This window comes from Callorhinus ursinus, unplaced genomic scaffold (genome assembly GCF_003265705.2).
Source record: "Callorhinus ursinus isolate GAN/ISIS: 27379988/994484 unplaced genomic scaffold, GSC_fseal_2.0 scaffold22, whole genome shotgun sequence".
Lineage (NCBI taxonomy): Eukaryota > Metazoa > Chordata > Mammalia > Carnivora > Otariidae > Callorhinus > Callorhinus ursinus.
The window spans coordinates 2,315,249-2,334,078 of record NW_027397084.1 but is presented as its reverse complement, the minus strand read 5'-3'; the positions used below and the strand labels follow the sequence as shown (position 1 = coordinate 2,334,078).

The 18,830-nt window shown below is 42.3% G+C and overlaps 1 protein-coding gene across 3 annotated transcripts in view; it reads left to right on the top strand.

Annotated features, from left to right (window-relative positions):
- The window catches only part of XPO5 (exportin 5), a 53,532-nt gene that overhangs the window by 22,767 nt on the left and 11,935 nt on the right, over positions 1-18,830 (top strand). For all 3 annotated transcript variants that reach the window (XM_025890438.2, XM_025890436.2, XM_073905005.1), the window contains 6 exons: positions 658-813; positions 2,186-2,227; positions 2,555-2,644; positions 3,383-3,582; positions 4,130-4,229; positions 5,070-5,251. In XM_025890438.2, the coding sequence (XP_025746223.1) occupies positions 658-813; positions 2,186-2,227; positions 2,555-2,644; positions 3,383-3,582; positions 4,130-4,229; positions 5,070-5,251 (770 nt within the window). The remainder of the gene's footprint in view (positions 1-657; positions 814-2,185; positions 2,228-2,554; positions 2,645-3,382; positions 3,583-4,129; positions 4,230-5,069; positions 5,252-18,830) is intronic.

The following is an 18,830-nucleotide window of genomic DNA, read 5'->3' as shown; positions in this document are numbered from 1 at the left end:
GGGCATATATTGGTGGACAGAGAATCAATTGATACAGCCTGCAAAGAAGAAAAACAATTTGACTTAGAAATATTCATACCTTTTGATTCAGTAATTCCAGCTGTCCCTGTCCCCAAAAGTCTCTACCTCAAATGAAGTAATGGAAAATGTAGCCAAAAAATTTTTGCAAAGATGTATTAGCACTATTGGTAATAGGTAAAGAACTAATAACATTCTCAATTTCTAGTAGTAGGAAGAGCTATATCCTTAAGATGGCACATGGTAGCATCATTTAGGAAAAGTTTTAATAACATGGGGTAAGGGGCTTGGAATTTTCGGTTAAAAAGCAGTATATAAAACCATATATGGCGGGCGCCTGGGTGGCTCAGTTGGTTGAGTGTCTGCCTTCGGCTCAGGTCATGATCCTGGAGTCCCAGGATCGAGTCCCACATCGGGCTCCCTGCTCAGCGGGGAGTCTGCTTCTCCCTCTGACCCTCCTCACTCTCATGTGCTGTCTCTCTCATTCTCTCTCTTTCAAATAAATAGATAATAAATCTTTAAAAAAAAAAAAAATGTGTGGCAACCGTATTGCATATTTATAAACCATATCCTAAAGGAAGTTTTACTGAAAGTGCTCATCAGCCATGTCAGCATCCTTTTTCATTGTCTGTATTTCAGGCAGTTCCTGTTAATGATGGAATAGAGCTGTTGCAAATGGTCCTGAACTTTGACACCAAGGATCCTCTCATCCTGTCCTGTGTCCTCACTAATGTCTCAGCACTCTTTCCATTTGTCACCTACAGACCAGAGTTCCTGCCCCAGGTCTTCTCTAAGGTAAATTCCATCTCCTTTGTAAACTTTGGGTATTTTTGAACTAATTATTTTTTGTGATTGTTTTTGAGAGTTTTTGAGACAAGCTGATAAACAGTCATTTATTCATTCATCAACTATTCAGTACTTACTGTGGATCAGCCTTACTTAACCCTTCAGGCGTTCTGTTTGGAAATAAAATTACATAAACAGTTGTTGTACCCATGTGGCATTATAATTAATAGACGAGTATCCTGAGAAGTGGAAAAGAATACCTAAAGAGGGTATCAGTGTGCTCTCAGTTTATTCAAAGGGGATTTGTAAGAGGAATGGTTAGTGTGGACGGTTTTTGGGTTTCCAGTTTAGGTGAGTAGTAGAAAACTACCTGAGTGAGAATAGTGGAATCAGTAAGAATGAGGAGGGAGGGATGAGTTCAGTTTGGGAATACTACATTTGAAGTGTATGTAGAACATCTACGAGAAGATACTTAAAATAAATTGGCTATTTGAGGTTAAAGGTCTAGAGTCTGGAAAATTAGAGTATTAAGGTGGCATCATCATAGAAGTGCCTAGAGCAGAGTCGAAGCCCTAGGAAAGAGGGTGATGTGTATGTAGAGTTAGACATGTGGCTCAAGCAGGGAACCCTGGGGATTATCATGGGAGCGAGGGGCAAAGAATGAGACTTCCCAAAGAAGAATAAAGATATAGCCAGAGAAATGAGAAAATGTTGTGTTACAGAGGTCAGTAGAACTTCAAAAAGGTAGACTCATTTGTTGCAACAGAAATTCTCTAAGAACTGGGGAATATCTATTGGGTTTCTTTCTTTTTTTTTTTAAGATTTTATTTATGAGAGAAAGAGTGCACGGGGGGAGGGGCAGAGGGAGGGAGAAGCAGACTTAGCAGGGAGCTCAACGAGGGGCTCAATCCCAGGACCCTGAGATCATGACCTGAGCTGAAGGCAGACGCTTAACCAACTGAGCCACCCAGGCGTCCCTCCATTGGGTTTCTTGATTAGACCTTTGTTAGAGTATAATTCTATCCTGGTGACTAGCACAGTAGTCACGCTGTATTAGGTAAAAAAGTGCGTGAGAAGTGACACAGTGGAACCAGAGAGGGTATCGCCATGGCTGAGTGTTTGGCTGATGGCTTGGATTGTTCGGGGATTCTGTGACCTCTGCCTTTGTAAAATGTTTGATGGTAAAGTTGTGAATCTCAAGCCTCTTGTAGAGTTCTCTGAGAAAATGAGCATCTGAAACTTCGTAACACCAATTGAAAACCCTTTCGTTAGTATATTGTTTATACTTTCGAGATTTTGTTGGAAACTTGATGCACACTACTATTTAAAAGCATTTTCTGCATTTGGTCCTGATGAGTGACCTTTTCTTTCTTACCCTTAGCTATTTTCATCTGTCACTTTTGAAACTGTTGAAGAAAGTAAGGTAAGACCATTAAATCAACCAACAAATCCTAACTTCTGGAGAGCAAAAGTACGAATGCCTAACACCTAAGTCTAGATTTTTTTTTATAGGTAGAAGGGGTTAGTAACAGCAGGAGATGGTCATATGTTACAGTGTTTTGTACCAGAGATATTCTAAGGCGAAAACAGTGAACATGTGGATTCATGGTGACTATAAATGTCACTCCATTAAACTCCCACATTGTGAAAATTGTGAATTTGCCTCTGAAGGAAGTATTTTATGTGTTCTATGCAGCATCTGTAAGTTTTATTAAAAGTGGCTCCAGGTTTGTTGACTATGTCTTCCCAGGCCCCCAGAACCCGGGCAGTGAGAAATGTGAGGAGACACGCTTGTTCGTCCATCATCAAGACTTGTCGTGACTACCCCCAGCTCGTACTGGTAAGCTGCTGGCCTCCAACCAAGTAGCCACTGAGACCTGTCGAGTTTAGTTACATTCCTCTGTAAATCCAGCCCTAATTATACCTCAAGTAAATAGAAAACTAGGAACTGTAGCTTTGCTTCAAATAAGCATTCTTGAGTTGGTGCCTTCTTCCTCTCCTACTTAGTAGTGGAATTAAAAATGCAAATATATTCCCTCAAAATGAGTAGTTCTTTTCCACGTAGATGGCCAAGTTTTTCCTGTCAGTGTACACATCTTTCCTATTTGATGTTTACTGCCAAATGGTGTGCCTAATCTTGAGAGAAGCCAGATGCAAATCCCAACCTTTTTTGGAGGGTTTCTATAGGAAATTTAGCACTATTCCAGATTAGAAATTAGCCAAAAATTTCTTCTCTGAATACAGAGCAGTTACGTGTCTCCCTGACATATATAAACTAATCTTTGTCTGTGGATATACTATAAAATAGAAGTAGAAAAAAAGACCTATTGTTTTCACAGCTGTAGCATGGGAAAGTACAATTACCCAAACACCCGAGACAAGAACCACCTTCTGCCTAAATTGCCTTACTTGTTCAGGCAAAAGAGCAATGTTATAACTAAATTACTTAAGTGACAGTCTTATAGGCCTGACCTTCCTAGGAATGCCTTGATTCTCTCTCCACCTTCCTTGAGTGACCCACCTCTCCTTAAAAATCAGACCTTCACCACCTTTGGGTTTTTTTCTTTGTAATCTGCAGCCCAATTTTGACATGCTTTATAACCATGTGAAGCAACTCCTCTCCAATGAGTTACTCTTGACACAAATGGAGAAGTGTGCCCTCATGGAAGCCCTGGTTCTCATTAGCAACCAATTCAAGAACTACGAGCGTCAGAAGGTGTTCCTAGAGGAGCTGATGGCACCAGTGGCCAGCATCTGGCTTTCTGAAGACATGCACAGGTTAGAGGAGAGCCTTTGCGCCAGACCCTCACTGCACCCGGGCACCCCTTCTGTATTTGAAGAGCTGTGCCCCGGGTGGCAGTGTAAGGATACCACAGTGTGATGGCCCCATCGGTGACATCTGAAGTTCTCCAAAAGCAGTCTTTTATTCTAATTGCTGAGACTATCATCTTGCGGTCCGAGGTGTAGGGAGAGGGAAGAAATGAGTAAAGATGGGCAGTATGGTTGGGAGGCCACAGAGTGCCTGCAGTGTCTATATTGTAGCACCAGCCCACATAGAGACGTGAGAACAGCCAGGAGGGGCCACACACTCACTGTGCCCATGTAGCATTCTCCAGCCTGCTCTCTAGTCCTTTTTGCTAATGACATTTCAGAAGTGGGAAGAGAAGTTTCAGCCTTCAAATGATAGCAGACAGTATGATTAAATTCCTCTCACCGTAACGAGTGCTCTTTGGGGCCAAATAACCATAGCTTATTAGCTTTTGTGGAAGAAACCGTCTGTGCTTCGAATCATGGTATGACTCGTCTTTCCCACTCCAACCTTCAGAGTGCTGTCAGATGTTGATGCTTTTATTGCCTATGTGGGTGCCGATCGGAAGAGCTGTGACCCAGGCCCGGAGGATCCCTGTGGTCTAAACCGCGCACGAGTGAGTAAGCCTCTCCTGGGAATGGGGCGCTGCAGTGGCCACAGGTAGGAGGAGGGTGTTACCATTGGTAGATCTCTTACAGCTTTACGTTTTTCCTGCGTGCGTGAGGAATCTGGGAGTCTCCACTTCCCTAAGTCTCTCCTTTCTTTTCTTTAGTCTTGAGTTCTTGCGTTAGTTCCCACAGCAGAGCAGATGGTCTTTTCGAAGTCATTATTTTGGCTTTAAGGATCCCTAAATAGCTCTGAAGACTGAAGGTATAATGAGGAATTGGGTCAGCAGTGTGCGTCCTTCCTGCCACGGCTGTCTGGCATGTAGTGTCCTAAAGGTGGTCTAACTTGTAAACCTGAGATTCTTCAGTTCTGTGCTATTTAAATAAGTATTCTTCCTGGCTCCAGTATGGCAGAAGTCTTACTGATTAACCTGGCGGGGAGTAGGCTGGTTGAGAGTACCATGAGTGAGGATTAGGACAAGAAGTGTCAAGGCCCAAGCTGGAGGGTCCAAGGTCAGCCAAAAACAAGATGAAATGTTGGCGGTCTAAGCATTTGGTTGTGAAGCAGCATCCAGGCCACCTTTTCATTGGGATCCTGCAAGAGGGTCACTGCAGCCCTTGGAAGGACAGCCTCATGTAAAGGAAACTTCAAGAGCCTACCCCTGGTGCTGAAGATGGCAATGAAAGGACCCCTCTTAGACTGACCCTAAAAGAAGGAACAGGATGGGGCGGGGTCTTTTCCTTCTCTCTGGCCTGTGGTATCATATTTGCTGTAACCTTGCATATGTGTAATAACACTTTTGATTTTTCTTCCTCTTTATGTTTACCTTTTATTCTACATTTTTCTGTAGATGAGCTTTTGTGTATATAGCATTCTGGGTGTTGTGAAACGAACTTGCTGGCCTACTGACCTAGAAGAGGCCAAAGCTGGGGGATTCGTGGTGGGTTATACGCCCAGTGGAAATCCAATCTTCCGTAACCCCTGCACAGAACAGATCCTGAAACTTCTTGACAATTTGCTTGCTCTTATAAGGTGAGTCGGAATAATGGGTTTTCTGTTGTTTTATTTTTTTTACCTTAAGAATCTCAAAAGTGTAATCTGTTGTTATTTCTTCAGGTCATGGTGGTTAGTAAATGAGGGATTAGTGCTTGTTTCTTTCTCGACTGGGGTCCCTTTTTTTTTAGAAATAACAGTAGTTCTCACTCCCGTTAAGTCTTGCGTTCCAAGTGAACACATGACGACTGATCCCCAAATGGCTTTTCTCATTTGGAGCCTCTTCTCTATGTTCCTCCCCTACTTCCTTATATGTTATCCCTACTTTTTACTTTAGGTTTTATTTGTCCAAACTTTTGCCACTAAAGGAGTTGTTCATTGGGAGCAGGACAGTTGCTTTCTTAGTGGTGCTTCTCTGATATTCAGATGAGCTCACCTGAATTTATCAATAACAACTCTACCTGCCAATGGACCAGACATACAGTGGCTCTGATCATGCCCAAGGAAGGCATGATACGTGTTCCACCTCTGTTTCCTAGGTCTTTAATTCTCAAAGCTGAGTCCTCAGACCAGCAGCAGCAGTCACCTAAGGGCTTGTTTGAAATGCAGAGTTGGAACCCCACCCCAGACATACTAGTTCAGAATCTGCATTTTTAACAAGATCTCCACGTGGTTTCTGCTTACATTAAAGGTTCAGAGTCAGTGTTACAAATCACATGAACTAATGTATTCAAGTGGAAGTGGGCCAGGCCTACTCTTGTTCGTTACCTGAGGTGTTTGATGATTCAGGGACACGCTACAGAGAAAAGTAGGCAGTGGCTAGAATTTAGTTCTTACTGGCCAAAGCAAGGTTTGATTCTTTTTTATTTCATTTATTTATTTTTTTAAAGATTTTATTCACTTATTTTGAGAGAGAGCGAGTGAGCAAGCAAGGGGAAGGGGCAGAAGGAGAGGGAGAAGCAGCCTCCCCGAGGAGCAGGGAGCCCAACTCGAGACTTCTTTCCGGGACCCTGGGATCATGACCTGGGCCGAAGGCAGACGCTTGACTGACTGAGCCACCCAGGCGCCCCTTGATTCTTTTTTAGCTCTCATAGTATTTCTGAGTTACAGGCTAGAGCTCTGTTCCAGTGGGTTTTGGCCTCTTACCCAGGGTGGAAGAGCAGCATCTCAACTGGGCAAACCAAATTACTCATGTCCCTGGGATGCTGTACTAGAAGCAGACTCCCTAGATCATCAGCTTAAGAATCCAAGGGTTTAAGTTAAGGTTGACCAAATTGGAGAGCTGGAGTGTCTGAAAGAGTGGTCACTGGGGATCTGTGGAAAAAGGCCTTATTTCGTTCTGATTTCAAAAGGAAGAAAGACAGGGGTGTCTGGGTGGCTCAGTCGTTAAGCGTCTGCCTTCGGCTCAGGTCGTGATCCCAGGGTCCTGGGATCAAGCCCCACATCGGGCTCCTTGCTCGGCAGGAAGCCTGCTTCTCCCTCTCCCACTCTCCCTGCTTGTGTTCCTTCTCTCACTGTGTCTCTCTCTGTCAAATGAATAAATAAAATCTTTAAAAAAAAAAAAGAAGAAAGACATTTCAATAAAGAAGCATGGTTTGCATATTGAGAGGGTAGTAAATATTTAGTCAAGGGAAGGTTTGCTTCCATATTGATGTTTTTAAAACCAGAAGGTTCTTCTGTAGCTTAGAGAAAAGTGTGTGATGGAGTCAGGTAGCAACATACTATCTTTTTAGGCTTGTGGTCAGAGTCCATGTGGTGGGAACCCAGACCTGGAAAGAAAGTTCATTCCTGGTTGGGCAAAACCACAAGAATGGTATGGTTGCCATCTTGTTACTTTTCTAAGAGTTCAGTGTTTTTGGAAAATCCCGAAGTCAATCAGAAGATATTTTGAAAAATATTCACCAGTTTTGGAGCAGTTTGATTCTTTATATAATGTACATCTGGAGCTATTAGAGTTTTGTCTTGTTTTTATAGTAACTTTTATCTTGAAGTATAATGTAAGGGCACAAATAGATCTAAGGAAAGGACAGGAATTATGAGTGCATGGAGCTGAATTTTCGCAAAGGAGACACATCCCTGCGATCAGCACTCAGATCAACAAACAACCTTAGCAAACACTTCTTTCAAGTCATTACCTGCCCCTTAGGGGTAACCACTGTTCTGACCTTTCCACATTTTGCCTGGTTTTCTGAGTTTTAATAAATGTAGTCAGAAGCATGTATGCCTTCATGTCTGGCTTTTCTTGCTCAATAATAGGTTTGCGAGAGTCATCCGAGTTCTTGCGTGTCGTGGTTTGTTCATTCGCATTGCTGGCATGGTAGTCTGTTGTGTAATTACTCGGTCACTTACTTATTCATTTAGAACTGGTGGACTCCTCAATAGTTTCCAGCATTTTATTGTTACAGATAGTGCAGTCATGCTGCTGTTAGCATTCTTGTAAATGTCTTCTGGGGCATGCATAATTTCTGCTGGGTTGGAATAGAATCCTACATGTAAGGGTAGAATTCCTGGTTTATGAGGTACGCCTATTTTCCGTTTTACAGATAGAACTAAATAGTTTTCTAAATTGGTGTACTAATTTACATTCCCAGAAGTTGGGTATTGGAGCTGTGAGTTTTAACTCCTTGTCAAACAGTCTGATAACACAAGCCACATGTGTCTGGCTATCAAGCACTTGAAATGTGACTAGTTTGAAATGAGATAAGCTGTAAGTGTAAAATACACATTAGATTTCAAAAACTTAGTACACAGAAGGAATATAAAATACCTTGTTAATAATTTTTTATATTGATGTTGAAATTTGGGGGGTTTTTTTGTTTGTTTTGCTGCATTGGGTTAAATAGAATTAATATGACCTGTTTTATTTTTTTTTTAAGCTTGGCTGGCTAGAAAATTTTATGTATTTATTTTTTAAAAGATTTTACTTATTTATTTGAGAGAGAGAGAGTGCGCGCAAACGCACGCATGTGCACTCACACAGGAACGGGGAGGGGCAGAGAAGCAGGCTCCCCGCCGAGCAGGGAGCCCAACGTGGGGGCTCGATCCCAGGACCCTGGGATCATGACCTGAGCCGAAGGCAGACACTTAACCGACTGAGCCACCCAGGCGCTCTGGCTAGAAAATTTTAATTGGCTTATGTGGCTTATATTATATTTCTGTTGGATAATGTTCCTAGTGGGTCAGATGGAGGACAGATGTGGGGAGCAGAACTTGGGTTCTCAAAAGGTGCATTGTCATTATTGTCTGTTTAGAAAGATAACAGCTTTTCTGTTAATTTGAAGTTTGGTACATTGTATATGTATGTCCTCCAATTTATTGAAATCTTATATGTGAACTCTTGTTTAACGTAGTGATTATACTCAGCTGTTACTGCTGAGAATATTTCACATAGGTACAGATCATACAAAACTTGAAACTTCTATTACCTGGTTGTCTTTTTCTTTGCCGAGCAATAACTAGTTTTCTCTTAATGTAGAAGCACAGAACCCTGCCTTGCAAGTGTGTCAGGAAAAGTGATATTTTAGGAGCCTAAACATTGCTAGGAGTTGTGGATGTCCCTGCTACAAGCTCCTGACTGGAAATCAGAGATAGTGAAACAATATATACTCTGAATCCTCCTGCTGCTGCTTTTGAGTTAGAAATAGAGCCCTAGGGTACCACCATCTTCTTGAGCAGGAGGAGGGGAGACCATAAGGAATACAAGATTCTGTTGTAGTGTTAGGGATGTTTGATCAAGGATGTGTTAATAATACCTGTTTTTTAAATTTATTAAATTATATTTTGAGGTCACAATCACAATTAAAGAATAAAAAAACAGATAGCTTGTCCGCTCCCTGTCCAATTTAAGACTGAATTTCTTCTCAGTAAGAACTGATTTTATCAGAGATCACTTCATAGTATTAACCATCTTCCCAAACACCAAGAAAGACTTAAATTAGAAACTAAAAAGATGGCAGGGGCGCCTGGGTGGCTCAAGTGTGGATCAAGTCCCACATCGGGCTCCCTGCTCAGCGGGGAGTCTGATTCTCCCTCTGCCGTACCCCCTGCTTGTGCACGGGCGCTCGCTCTTTCTCTCTGTCAAAGAAAGAAACTAAAAATAGGTGGCAAATTGCAGTTTTTCAAAGTAAGTGGGTCCTTTTACCAAATCTTGGTCTCCACACAGCAGTGTAGGTAAAGGCTAAGGCAGAGTTTTGGATGGCCTCACAAAATAGTGAGCAAACTGAATCCAGCGGCATGATCAAGAGATTAAACACCATGACAAGTGGGATTTAGCCCAGGGATGTAAGAGTACTTCAGCATACGAAAGTAAAGTAGTGTAATACACCATATTAATAGAACAAAGGGGGCGCCTGGGTGGCTCAGTCGTTAAGTGTCTGCCTTCAGCTCAGGTCATGATCCCAGGGTCCTGGGATCGAGTCCCACATTGGGCTCCCTGCTCGGCAGGAAGCCTGCTTCTCCCTCTCCCACTCCCCCTGCTTGTGTTCCCTCTCTCGCTCTCTCTCTCAAATAAGTAAATAAAATCTTAAAAAAAAAAAATAGAACAAAGGAAAAAGCCTACCTGATCATCTGAATTGACACAGAAAAGGCATTTGGCAAAAATCTAAATTTAACACCCTTTGATGATAAAAACACTCAGCAAACTACAAGTAGAAGGGAATTTGCTCGACATGAAAAATGATTCTTAGGAAAACTCCATAGCTTATATCCTACTCAGGGGTGAAAGATGGAGAGCTTTCCCCCTACCACCAGTAACATGACAAGGATGCCCAATTCCAGGGCGCCTGGGTGGCTCAGTCGTTAAGCGTCCGCCTTCAGCTCAGGTCATGATCCCAGGGTCCTGGGATTGACTCCCGCATCGGGCTCCCTGCTCGGCGGAAAGCCTGCTTCTCCCTCTCCCACTCCCCCTGCTTGTGTTCTCTCTCTCGCTATCTCTCTGTCAAATAAATAAATAAAATCTTGAAAAAAAAACCCAGGATGCCCAATTCCACTGCTGTTCGACATTGTGTACTGCAAGTCCCAGAGGGATAAATTAAGGCAAGAAAAAGAAATAAAGGCATCCAAATTGGAAAAGAGGTAAAACTATCTCCATTCACAAATGACGTAGAAAATACCCCAAACTCACAGAAAAAGATATTACTGATAATAAGCAAATTTAACAAAGTTACAGGATACAAGATCAACATACAAAAATCAGTTGTTTTTGTACATCAGCAATGAATAATACCAGAAGAAAATAATTCCATTTATAATAGCATCAAAAGAATAAAGTATATAGGAATAAATTTAAATAAGGAAAAGAAAGACTTATTATACACTGAGCACTACAAAACATTCCTGAAATTAAAGACAATCTAAATAAAGGGAAAAGCATCCCATATTCATGAATTAGAAAATTTAATTTTGTTGAGGTGGAAAACTACCCAAAGCAAACTACAGATTCAATGCAATCCCTAGTAAAATTCCAATTTCTAATGGACTTTTTTGTAGAACTGGAAAAGTAGGGTCTTCAGATTAATAATGGAATTGTAAGGGGCCCCAGAAAGCTAAAACAACCTTGAAAAAGAACAAAGTTAGGGAACTCAAACTTCTCAATCTCAACTCACTACAAAGCTACAGATATCAAGTTAATTTGGTGCTGCCATAAGGATAGACATAGACAACCCAGTCAAAAGACTTGGATAGACATTTCTCCAAAGAAGATAGACAAATGACCAACAAGCCCATGAAAAGATGCTCATCATCATTAGACATTAGGGAAGTGCAAATAAAAACTAGATCACTTCACACGCAATAGAATGGTTATAATAAATAGTAATAATAATTTTTTAAGAAACAAAATTCTGGGGCGCCTGGGTGGCTCAGTCAGTTAAGTGCCTACCTTTGGCTCAGGTCATGATCCCGGTCCTGGGATTGAGCCCAGTATTGGGCTCCCTGCTGAGCAGGGAGCCTGCTTCTCCCTCTCCCTCTGCCCCTCCCCCTACTCGTGTTCTCACTCGCTCTGCTCTCTCCAATAAATAATCTTTAAAAAAGAAACAAAATTATGGGGCACCTGGGTGGCTCAGTCAGTTAAGCGTCTGACTCTTGATTTCAGCTCAGGTCATGATCCCAGAGTCGTGAGAATGAGCCCTGTGTTGTGCTCCATGCTGGGTGTGAAGCCTGCTTAAGATTCCTTCTCCCTCTATGCCTTACCACGCCCTGCCCCCATCCCCCAAAAATTGTATAAGTTGGCAAGATGAGGAGAAACTGGAACCCTCGTACATTGCTGGTGGGGAACGTGAAATGGTTCAACTGCTATGGAAAAAAGAAAATGGTTAATTTTTCAGAAATTTAATTATAGAATTACCACATGACCTAGCATTTCCACTCTTGCACATATACCCAAAAGAACTGCCAATAGGTACACAAACAAATACTTGCCGACGAATGTTCTCCCAGCACTCTTTCACAATAGCCAATCGGTGGAAACTCAGATACTCAGCCATAAGAAGGAATGAAGTATTGTTAACATGCTATAATGTAGAAGAACCTCAAAACCATTATGTTAAGTGAAAGATGCCAGACACAGAAGGCCACATATTGTATAATTCCATTTATGTGGAATATCTAGAATAGATAAATCCATAGAGACAGTAAACTTGTGTTGCCAGAAGCTGGAGGAAGGGAGAAATGGAGATTAACTGCTGCTACTTAACTGTTCCTACTTAATGGCTATGGGGTGGGGAGGTGGGGGGGTGGGGGGATGAAGGATGTGACTTGCCATTGGCCCTTGTCGTTCCCTGCTCAGAGACTTCCCTGAAGTTTCACATATTAAAAGTTGAGGGGCACCTGGGTGGCTCAAACAGTGAAGCATCTGCCTTCGGCTCAGGTCATGATCCCGGGGTCCTGGGATCGAGTCCAGAATTGGGCTCCCTGCTCGGCGGGGAGTCTGCTTCTCCCTCTCTGCCAGCTTGTACGCTCGCAAGTGCAAGCGTACTCTTTCACTTTCTCTCTCAAATAAATCAGTCTTTAAAAAAAAAAAAAGAGCTAGTGCTTGGACAACATTGTGATATCTTAAATAGCACTGAATTGTATATACTTTTTAAGATTTTATTTATTTATTTGAGGTATTTTCTCAAATCTCAGTCATTTTCTAAGGCTGCTTTATTTTAATATCAAAACTAGACTTTGTGTTTCTTCAATAAACATCAGTTCTTACTAATGTACAGCATTCTGCTGAGAACCAAATGAAATCATTACTCTGAAAACCCTTTGTAAACCATAGGATAGTAGGTAAATCTTTGATGGCTTCATTAAATAGCCTTCAGGAGCATTGAGGAGAGAGCATTTAACTCTGATGGAGAAAATGGAGGGTCAGCTAACAATGGAGTTGAAGTCTGAAGGTTTATTAGTCAATTGAGGCAAAGAAGAGGAAAGGTGAGGGGAACAGCATGAGCAAAGGTAAGCAAGAGGATGACACACTTAGAAACAAGGTGGGGGTTGATACACTCTTATGCACACTAGGGTCATAGCCCTCTTCCTGTACCAAGGCAGGGGTAGAGAAGACTGTGTCCTTAGCTGTGACCTTGTGGTCGTTACTTAATTTATCTGAGCTTCCTGAGCCTAGGTGTGGCCAGGAGTTACTAAGCCATGGGCATGAACACACACTAATAGCATTGTTGAAGTCCTGCTTAATGCAGTTGTGCCCCCAAGGTTGTGCTCATTTCCTAGAAGAGTTAACACAGAAGACTCTCCATTTTTTTTTTTTTAAGATTTTATTTTTAAGTAATCCCTACATCTGATGTGGGGTTCGAACTTTTACAAGCCCGAGGTCAAGAGTGTCAGGCGCTACTGACTGAGCCAGCCAGGAGCCCCCAGAAAGGTCTCTATCTTAAAATCATTGGCAACTACGTGAGCTGCAACTACTCAAAGTAACAACCTTACTTCAGTTTCCTTTTTTCATCTGTTACATGGGGAGAATAAAACTCACCAACCCCAGAGGATTGTTGTGAATGAGACAAAACCTGGGGGGGGCCTGCACAAGGCACTGGTTTGCATCTCGTCCTCACAGTAAAAGCTAGTTATCTGGTAACAGAATGTTCCAAAGTACTAGAATCCAGGTCAGGAAGCTTAACACAGCCTTTTGGAATCATGGAGAAGAGTGAATGAGAGAAGGTACAGTGTAATTTCAGGACTGTAGAAGGAAATAGGTTATGAATTCACATTATCCAGTGGGATACTGGTGAATAGTAGTTCAGAATATGGTTTGGAATAAGAACATGCCTCATCTGATTCCCGAAGATGGTACATAGCCCTCCAGTTAAGAGTCTGGCCAGCTAAAAACAAAAAAAAAAAAAACCTAGTCCTAAAATATGCTACTAATCAAAAAGGAATTTACTTTGATTCTTTGAAAAACTTAAACAGATGAATGGCAAAATACGTTTGCTTAGTTGTCAATAAGACAAGGAGTTCATACCGTATTCCACAGAGGAGGCAAAACTAGACATTGACAGTGCCAAAGAGGACAAGATAGGCATAAAAGCACTTGTAAACACAGATGTAGAAATTACAAATAAGAAATTACTAATCCGGGGGCGCCTGGGTGGCTCAGTTGGTCAAGTGGCTGCTTTCGGCTCAGGTCATGATCCCGGGTTCCTGGGATTGAGTCCTGCATCAGGCTTCTTGCTCAGTGGGGAACCTGCTTCTCCCTCTGCATGCTGCGCCCCCTTGCGCATGCGTGCTTGCTCTTGCTCTATCTCTCTCTGACAAATAAATCTTTGGGAAAAAGAAAAAAACTACCGATCCATTGTTAGATCTTAAAATAGTAACTAATTTCTTATCATCAAATGTCCCATCAGTGTGCAAAGAGTCCCCAAAATATTTTAGGTGTTTTTTTTTGTTTGTTTGACTCAGGATCCAAACTAGGTCTGTTCGTAGTGTTTGAGATGTCTTTGATGTCTAAATTTGTTATTTGCCCTGTCTTCTTTTCAGTTTATTTGGTGAAAAAACTAGGTTTGTACTTGTACGGTTTCCCCTAGTTTGGATTTTGCTGACTGCATCTCCATAACACTGTTTAACTTAGTCAGCTTTACTTTATATTTCTTATAAATAATTAGATCTAGAGCAGGGGTTGGCAAACCACAGCCCAAGGGCCAAGTACGGGTCTCTGCATATTTTATAAATAAAGTTTTATTGGAGCACGCCATGCCCATTCATTCACTTATTGCCTATGGCTGCTATTGTGCTTCAGCAGCAGAGTGGCATATTCAGGAGAGAAAGCATATGGCTGGTTAAGTCTACAATATATTCTATCTGACTCCTGGTCTATAAAATTAATCTGATACTAGTCGTTTTTGAGTAGAAATCTTTCTTAGGTGATGATGGGTTCAGTGCAATGGTAAAAGTGTCTTAGAGTGTGTGTGACAGACTGATTTATGACAAAAGTAATGACCGAAGTAATGTAAGTCAGTGAAAAAGAAACCTAAATTATTTAACGCATCATGCAGGGACAGTTGGCTTTCTCGGATGGGGTTGGGGGGGAGTGGATTCCTACCTGTCATCATACAGAAAAAGAAGTTTAAATAGATTAATACACTAAAGACTCCTAGACTGTATTTATGGTATCAGGATAGTGAATGAGGGGCGCCTGGGTGGCTCAGTCGTTAAGCATCTGCCTTTGGCTCAGGTCATGATCCCAGGGTCCTGGGATCGAGTCCCACATCGGGCTCCCTGCTCCCGGGAGGCCTGCTTCTCCCTCTCCCACTCCCCCTGCTTGTGTTCCTGCTCTCGCTGTCTCTCTCTCTGTCAAATAAATAAATAAAATCTTTTAAAAAAAGAAATGGATAGTCAATGAGTTCTTAAGACACAAGAAGAACAAACCATGGTGAAGGTCAGTACGTTTGCGTTAAAACTAAAGCCCAGGAAGATTGGCAGGGTAAGAAGCTCTAGGAAATCTGTCAGCCCATCTAGATAACAGTTGTACTGGCAGAATCTGATTTTGGAACTCTGGACTCTTGAAGGCTTGCACCTTCCCCAGGAAGACTTGAACGGTAAATTGTGGGTAATTTAAGTCAGTATTGGCTCCTAGCACAATAGCAGCTACCTAGCCCCCAGCCCCTTGGCAGGCAGCTGTGCACGTGTTCTTGGAGCAGCGGCCCCAGTTCACTAAATATTGGAGATCTGTGCTCTGATCACTGATTGCTACTTCTGATCACACCAGCGCAGACACAGACATTGTTGCAAGCCTCTTCTCCTCCTGCTGAAGTAACATTCAGGAGATTTAAAAGGCCATTGTCCCCCTCCCCTTTCATTTTTCAACTTTTCCCCTTTTGTGAGCCAGACTTTAAAGTTTAGGGCATTCCAGAACAATTGCATATATGGAGATAATTAAAAAGTGGTTGTGCATACCCAGGGAAAGGCTCAGAAAAGACCTGAGAAAACATTTAAGTTTATACCCCAATGGGTCTTTGGCCCAGAGACAGCCTACAACAATCAAAAAAATCAGTATGGGGAAGAAGAATATGATTTTCAGAGTTACCACATCATTAGACTCAAATGTCCAGTGTTCAACCAAAAATCAGAAGGCATGTACAGAAAGTATGACCCGTTCAAAGAAAAAAATAAATCAACAGAAACTATCTCTGAAAAAGATCTAAAAAGCCTACTAGACAGACTTTGTTTATTTTTAGAGAGAGCATGCGCGAGTGGGGTGGGGAAGGGCAGAGGAAGAAGGAGAGCATTTTTTTTTTTTTTAAGATTCCATTAATTTATTTGACAGCATAAGTAAGCAGAGCAGCAGGGAGAGGGAGAAGCAGAGTCCCCACTGAGCAGAGAGCCTGAGACGCTAGGGTCCATCCCAGGACCCTGGGATCATGGCCAGAGTGGAAAGCAGATGCTTAACTGACTGAGAAAGGGCAGTGGGGGGGGTGGATCTTAAGCAGGCTCCATGCTCAGTGCGACCCTGAGATCATGACCAGAGCCAAAATTAAGTCAGATGCCTAACCAACTGAGCCACCCGGGCACCCCTAAACAAAGACTTTATTTTTTTTTAAGATTTTATTTATCTATTAGAGCGCGGGGGGCGGATAGCGGAGAGAGAGAGGCAGGCTCCCTGCTGAGCAAGGACCCCAATGCAGGGCTCAATCCCAGGACCCCGGGATCATGACCTGAGCCGAAGGCAGACGCTTAACCAACTGAGCCACCCAGGCGTCCCTAGACAAAGATTTTAAAATAAAGATGCTCAAAGAACTAAAGATGTGGAGAAAGTCAAGAAAACAATGTGAACAAAATGGAAATATCTATAAAGGAATAGAAAACCTAACAGGAAACCAAAAAGAAATTCTGGAGCTGAAAAAGTACAATAACAAATGAAAATTCACTAGAGGGATTCAAAGGCAGATTTCCAGAGCAGAAGAAAGTAAGTTCCTGGCTGCCTCAGTCAGAGGAGCATGTGACTCTTGATCTTGAGGTTGTGAGATCAAGCCCCCCATTGGGTGTAGAGATTACTAAAAATAAATAATTTTTAAAAAAATCAAGATAGGATAATGGAAATTAATGAGGCTGACGAACAGAAGAAAAAGATTGAAGAGAAGCTAACAGCCTAAGGAGTATGCGGGTCACTATCAAGCAGATACTAATAAGAATTGTGGGAGTGCACAGTTGTGGGAATATAAAATGGGACAGCTGCAAAAAAACAGTTGGATAGTTCCTCAAAAAAATAAAAATACCATATGATCTAGCAATTCCAGTTCTGGGTTCTCAGAAGAATTGAAAGCACGGTCTCAAGAGCTATTGATACACTCAAGTTCATAGCAGCATCATTTATACTAGCTAAATCGTGGAAGCAGGGGTGCCTGGCTGGTTCACTTGGAGGAGCATGGGCCTCTTGATCTCAGGGGTGGGAGTTTGAGCCCCACATTGGGCGTAGAGATTGCTTAAAAATAAAATCTTAAAAAGTGGAAGCAACCCAAGTGTCCGTTGATGGATGAATGTGATATTTACATACAGTAGAATATTTTTCAGCCTTTAAAAGGAAGACAGTTCTTCAATATGCTACAACATGGATGAACCTTGAGGACAGTGTGCTAAATGATATAAGCCAGTCACAGAAGGACAAATCCTACAGGATTTTACTTACACAAGATGCCAAATATGGTCACAATCCTAAAGTCAGAAAGTATAATGGTGCTTGCCAGGATCTGGGGGAAGGAGGAATGGGATGCTACTGTTTAATAGGTATAGAGCTGCAGTTTTATGAGACCAAAAATAGGGGATGTAATAGACTCATTACAGTCTGGGTGTATTTGTACCACTGAACTGTACACTTAAAAGTGATAAATTTTATGTTATATGAATTTTAACCACAGTGGAAAAAACGGGGCATAAAGCCTATTGGAAATATTAGTATAAGCAAGTCACGCCGCAGACCAGAAGACATGTGCGGCACATGAGTTGCGAAGCACAAGTATCCAACAATTCTACGTGTTTCTGTCTACCATAGAGAAACACACATGTGCACAAGAACTCTGCAGAAAAGCTCATTGCTAGAAAAGGGGACAAACTTATTAGCCCTCAGGGAGGTGGGGAGATGAACTAGAATTAATTAAGTGGCATTCTAAAAGTTGAAATGATTGTACTGAGTGTACATGGTTAGATTTAAAAAAAACAGTGTTGAGTGTTTTTTAATTTAAATAAGCATGGTCTGAAATTATCTGTTCGGTGTGCATCTGAAATATTTAACCCTGCTGGTGTTTTTTTTTGTAACTTTTGTATTTTGTACAATTTTTATTTTTTTGTAACTTTCCCTATGTTTGAAATGTTTTATAATTAACTTTTAAACAAAAAACAGGTAGTTACACTCCCTGGCTGTAGATTGTTGGTGGTGCCATTGCTGGGGGCGGCAGGAGGAGGGGCTGACAGCTGTGGATGGCAGGTAGCTCAGGTCCATAGTCATTGCTCCTTAGTTCTACACAGCCAGTGACTGCTCAGGTAAGGCATTTTGGTCTTCTGTTGGAAACTGTGACTCTTCTTCCAGGAGGCAGAAGCAACTGTCAGAGCATTGTAGGGTCCAGGCTCTTAGAATGAATACCAGACATCTGAAAGTGAGGGCATTTCATTACCTGCTCTGTGTTCCCGCCTGTGAAAGCACAGAGCCTCTGACATTTCCTCCTTTCTCACCGGCAGTCTGCAAACTGGGAGTGCCCAGGCATTGTCTCAGATTTAAAAGAATTTCCCTTTTGGGGTGCCTGGGTTGCTCAGTTGGTTGGGCATCTGATTCTTGTTTCCCTTCAGGTCATGATCCTCAGGGTCATGGGATCAAGCCCTGCACTGGGCTCTTCCCTGGGCATGGAGTCTGCTTGGGATTCTCTCTCTCCATCTCTCTCTGCCCCTCGCCCCACTCGCATGCATGGCGTGTACAGGCTCTCTCTCCCTCTCTTTAAAATAAGTAAGTCTTGGGGTGCCTGGGTGGTTCAGTCATTAGGCATCTGCCTTTGGCTCAGGTCGTGATCTCAGGGTCCTGGGATTGAGTCCCAAGTCGGGCTCCCCACTCATTGGGAAGCCTTCTTCTCCCTCTGCCTCTGCTGCTCCCCCTGCTGTGTGCTCTCTCTCTCTCTGTGTCAAATAAATAAAATCTTTAAAAAAA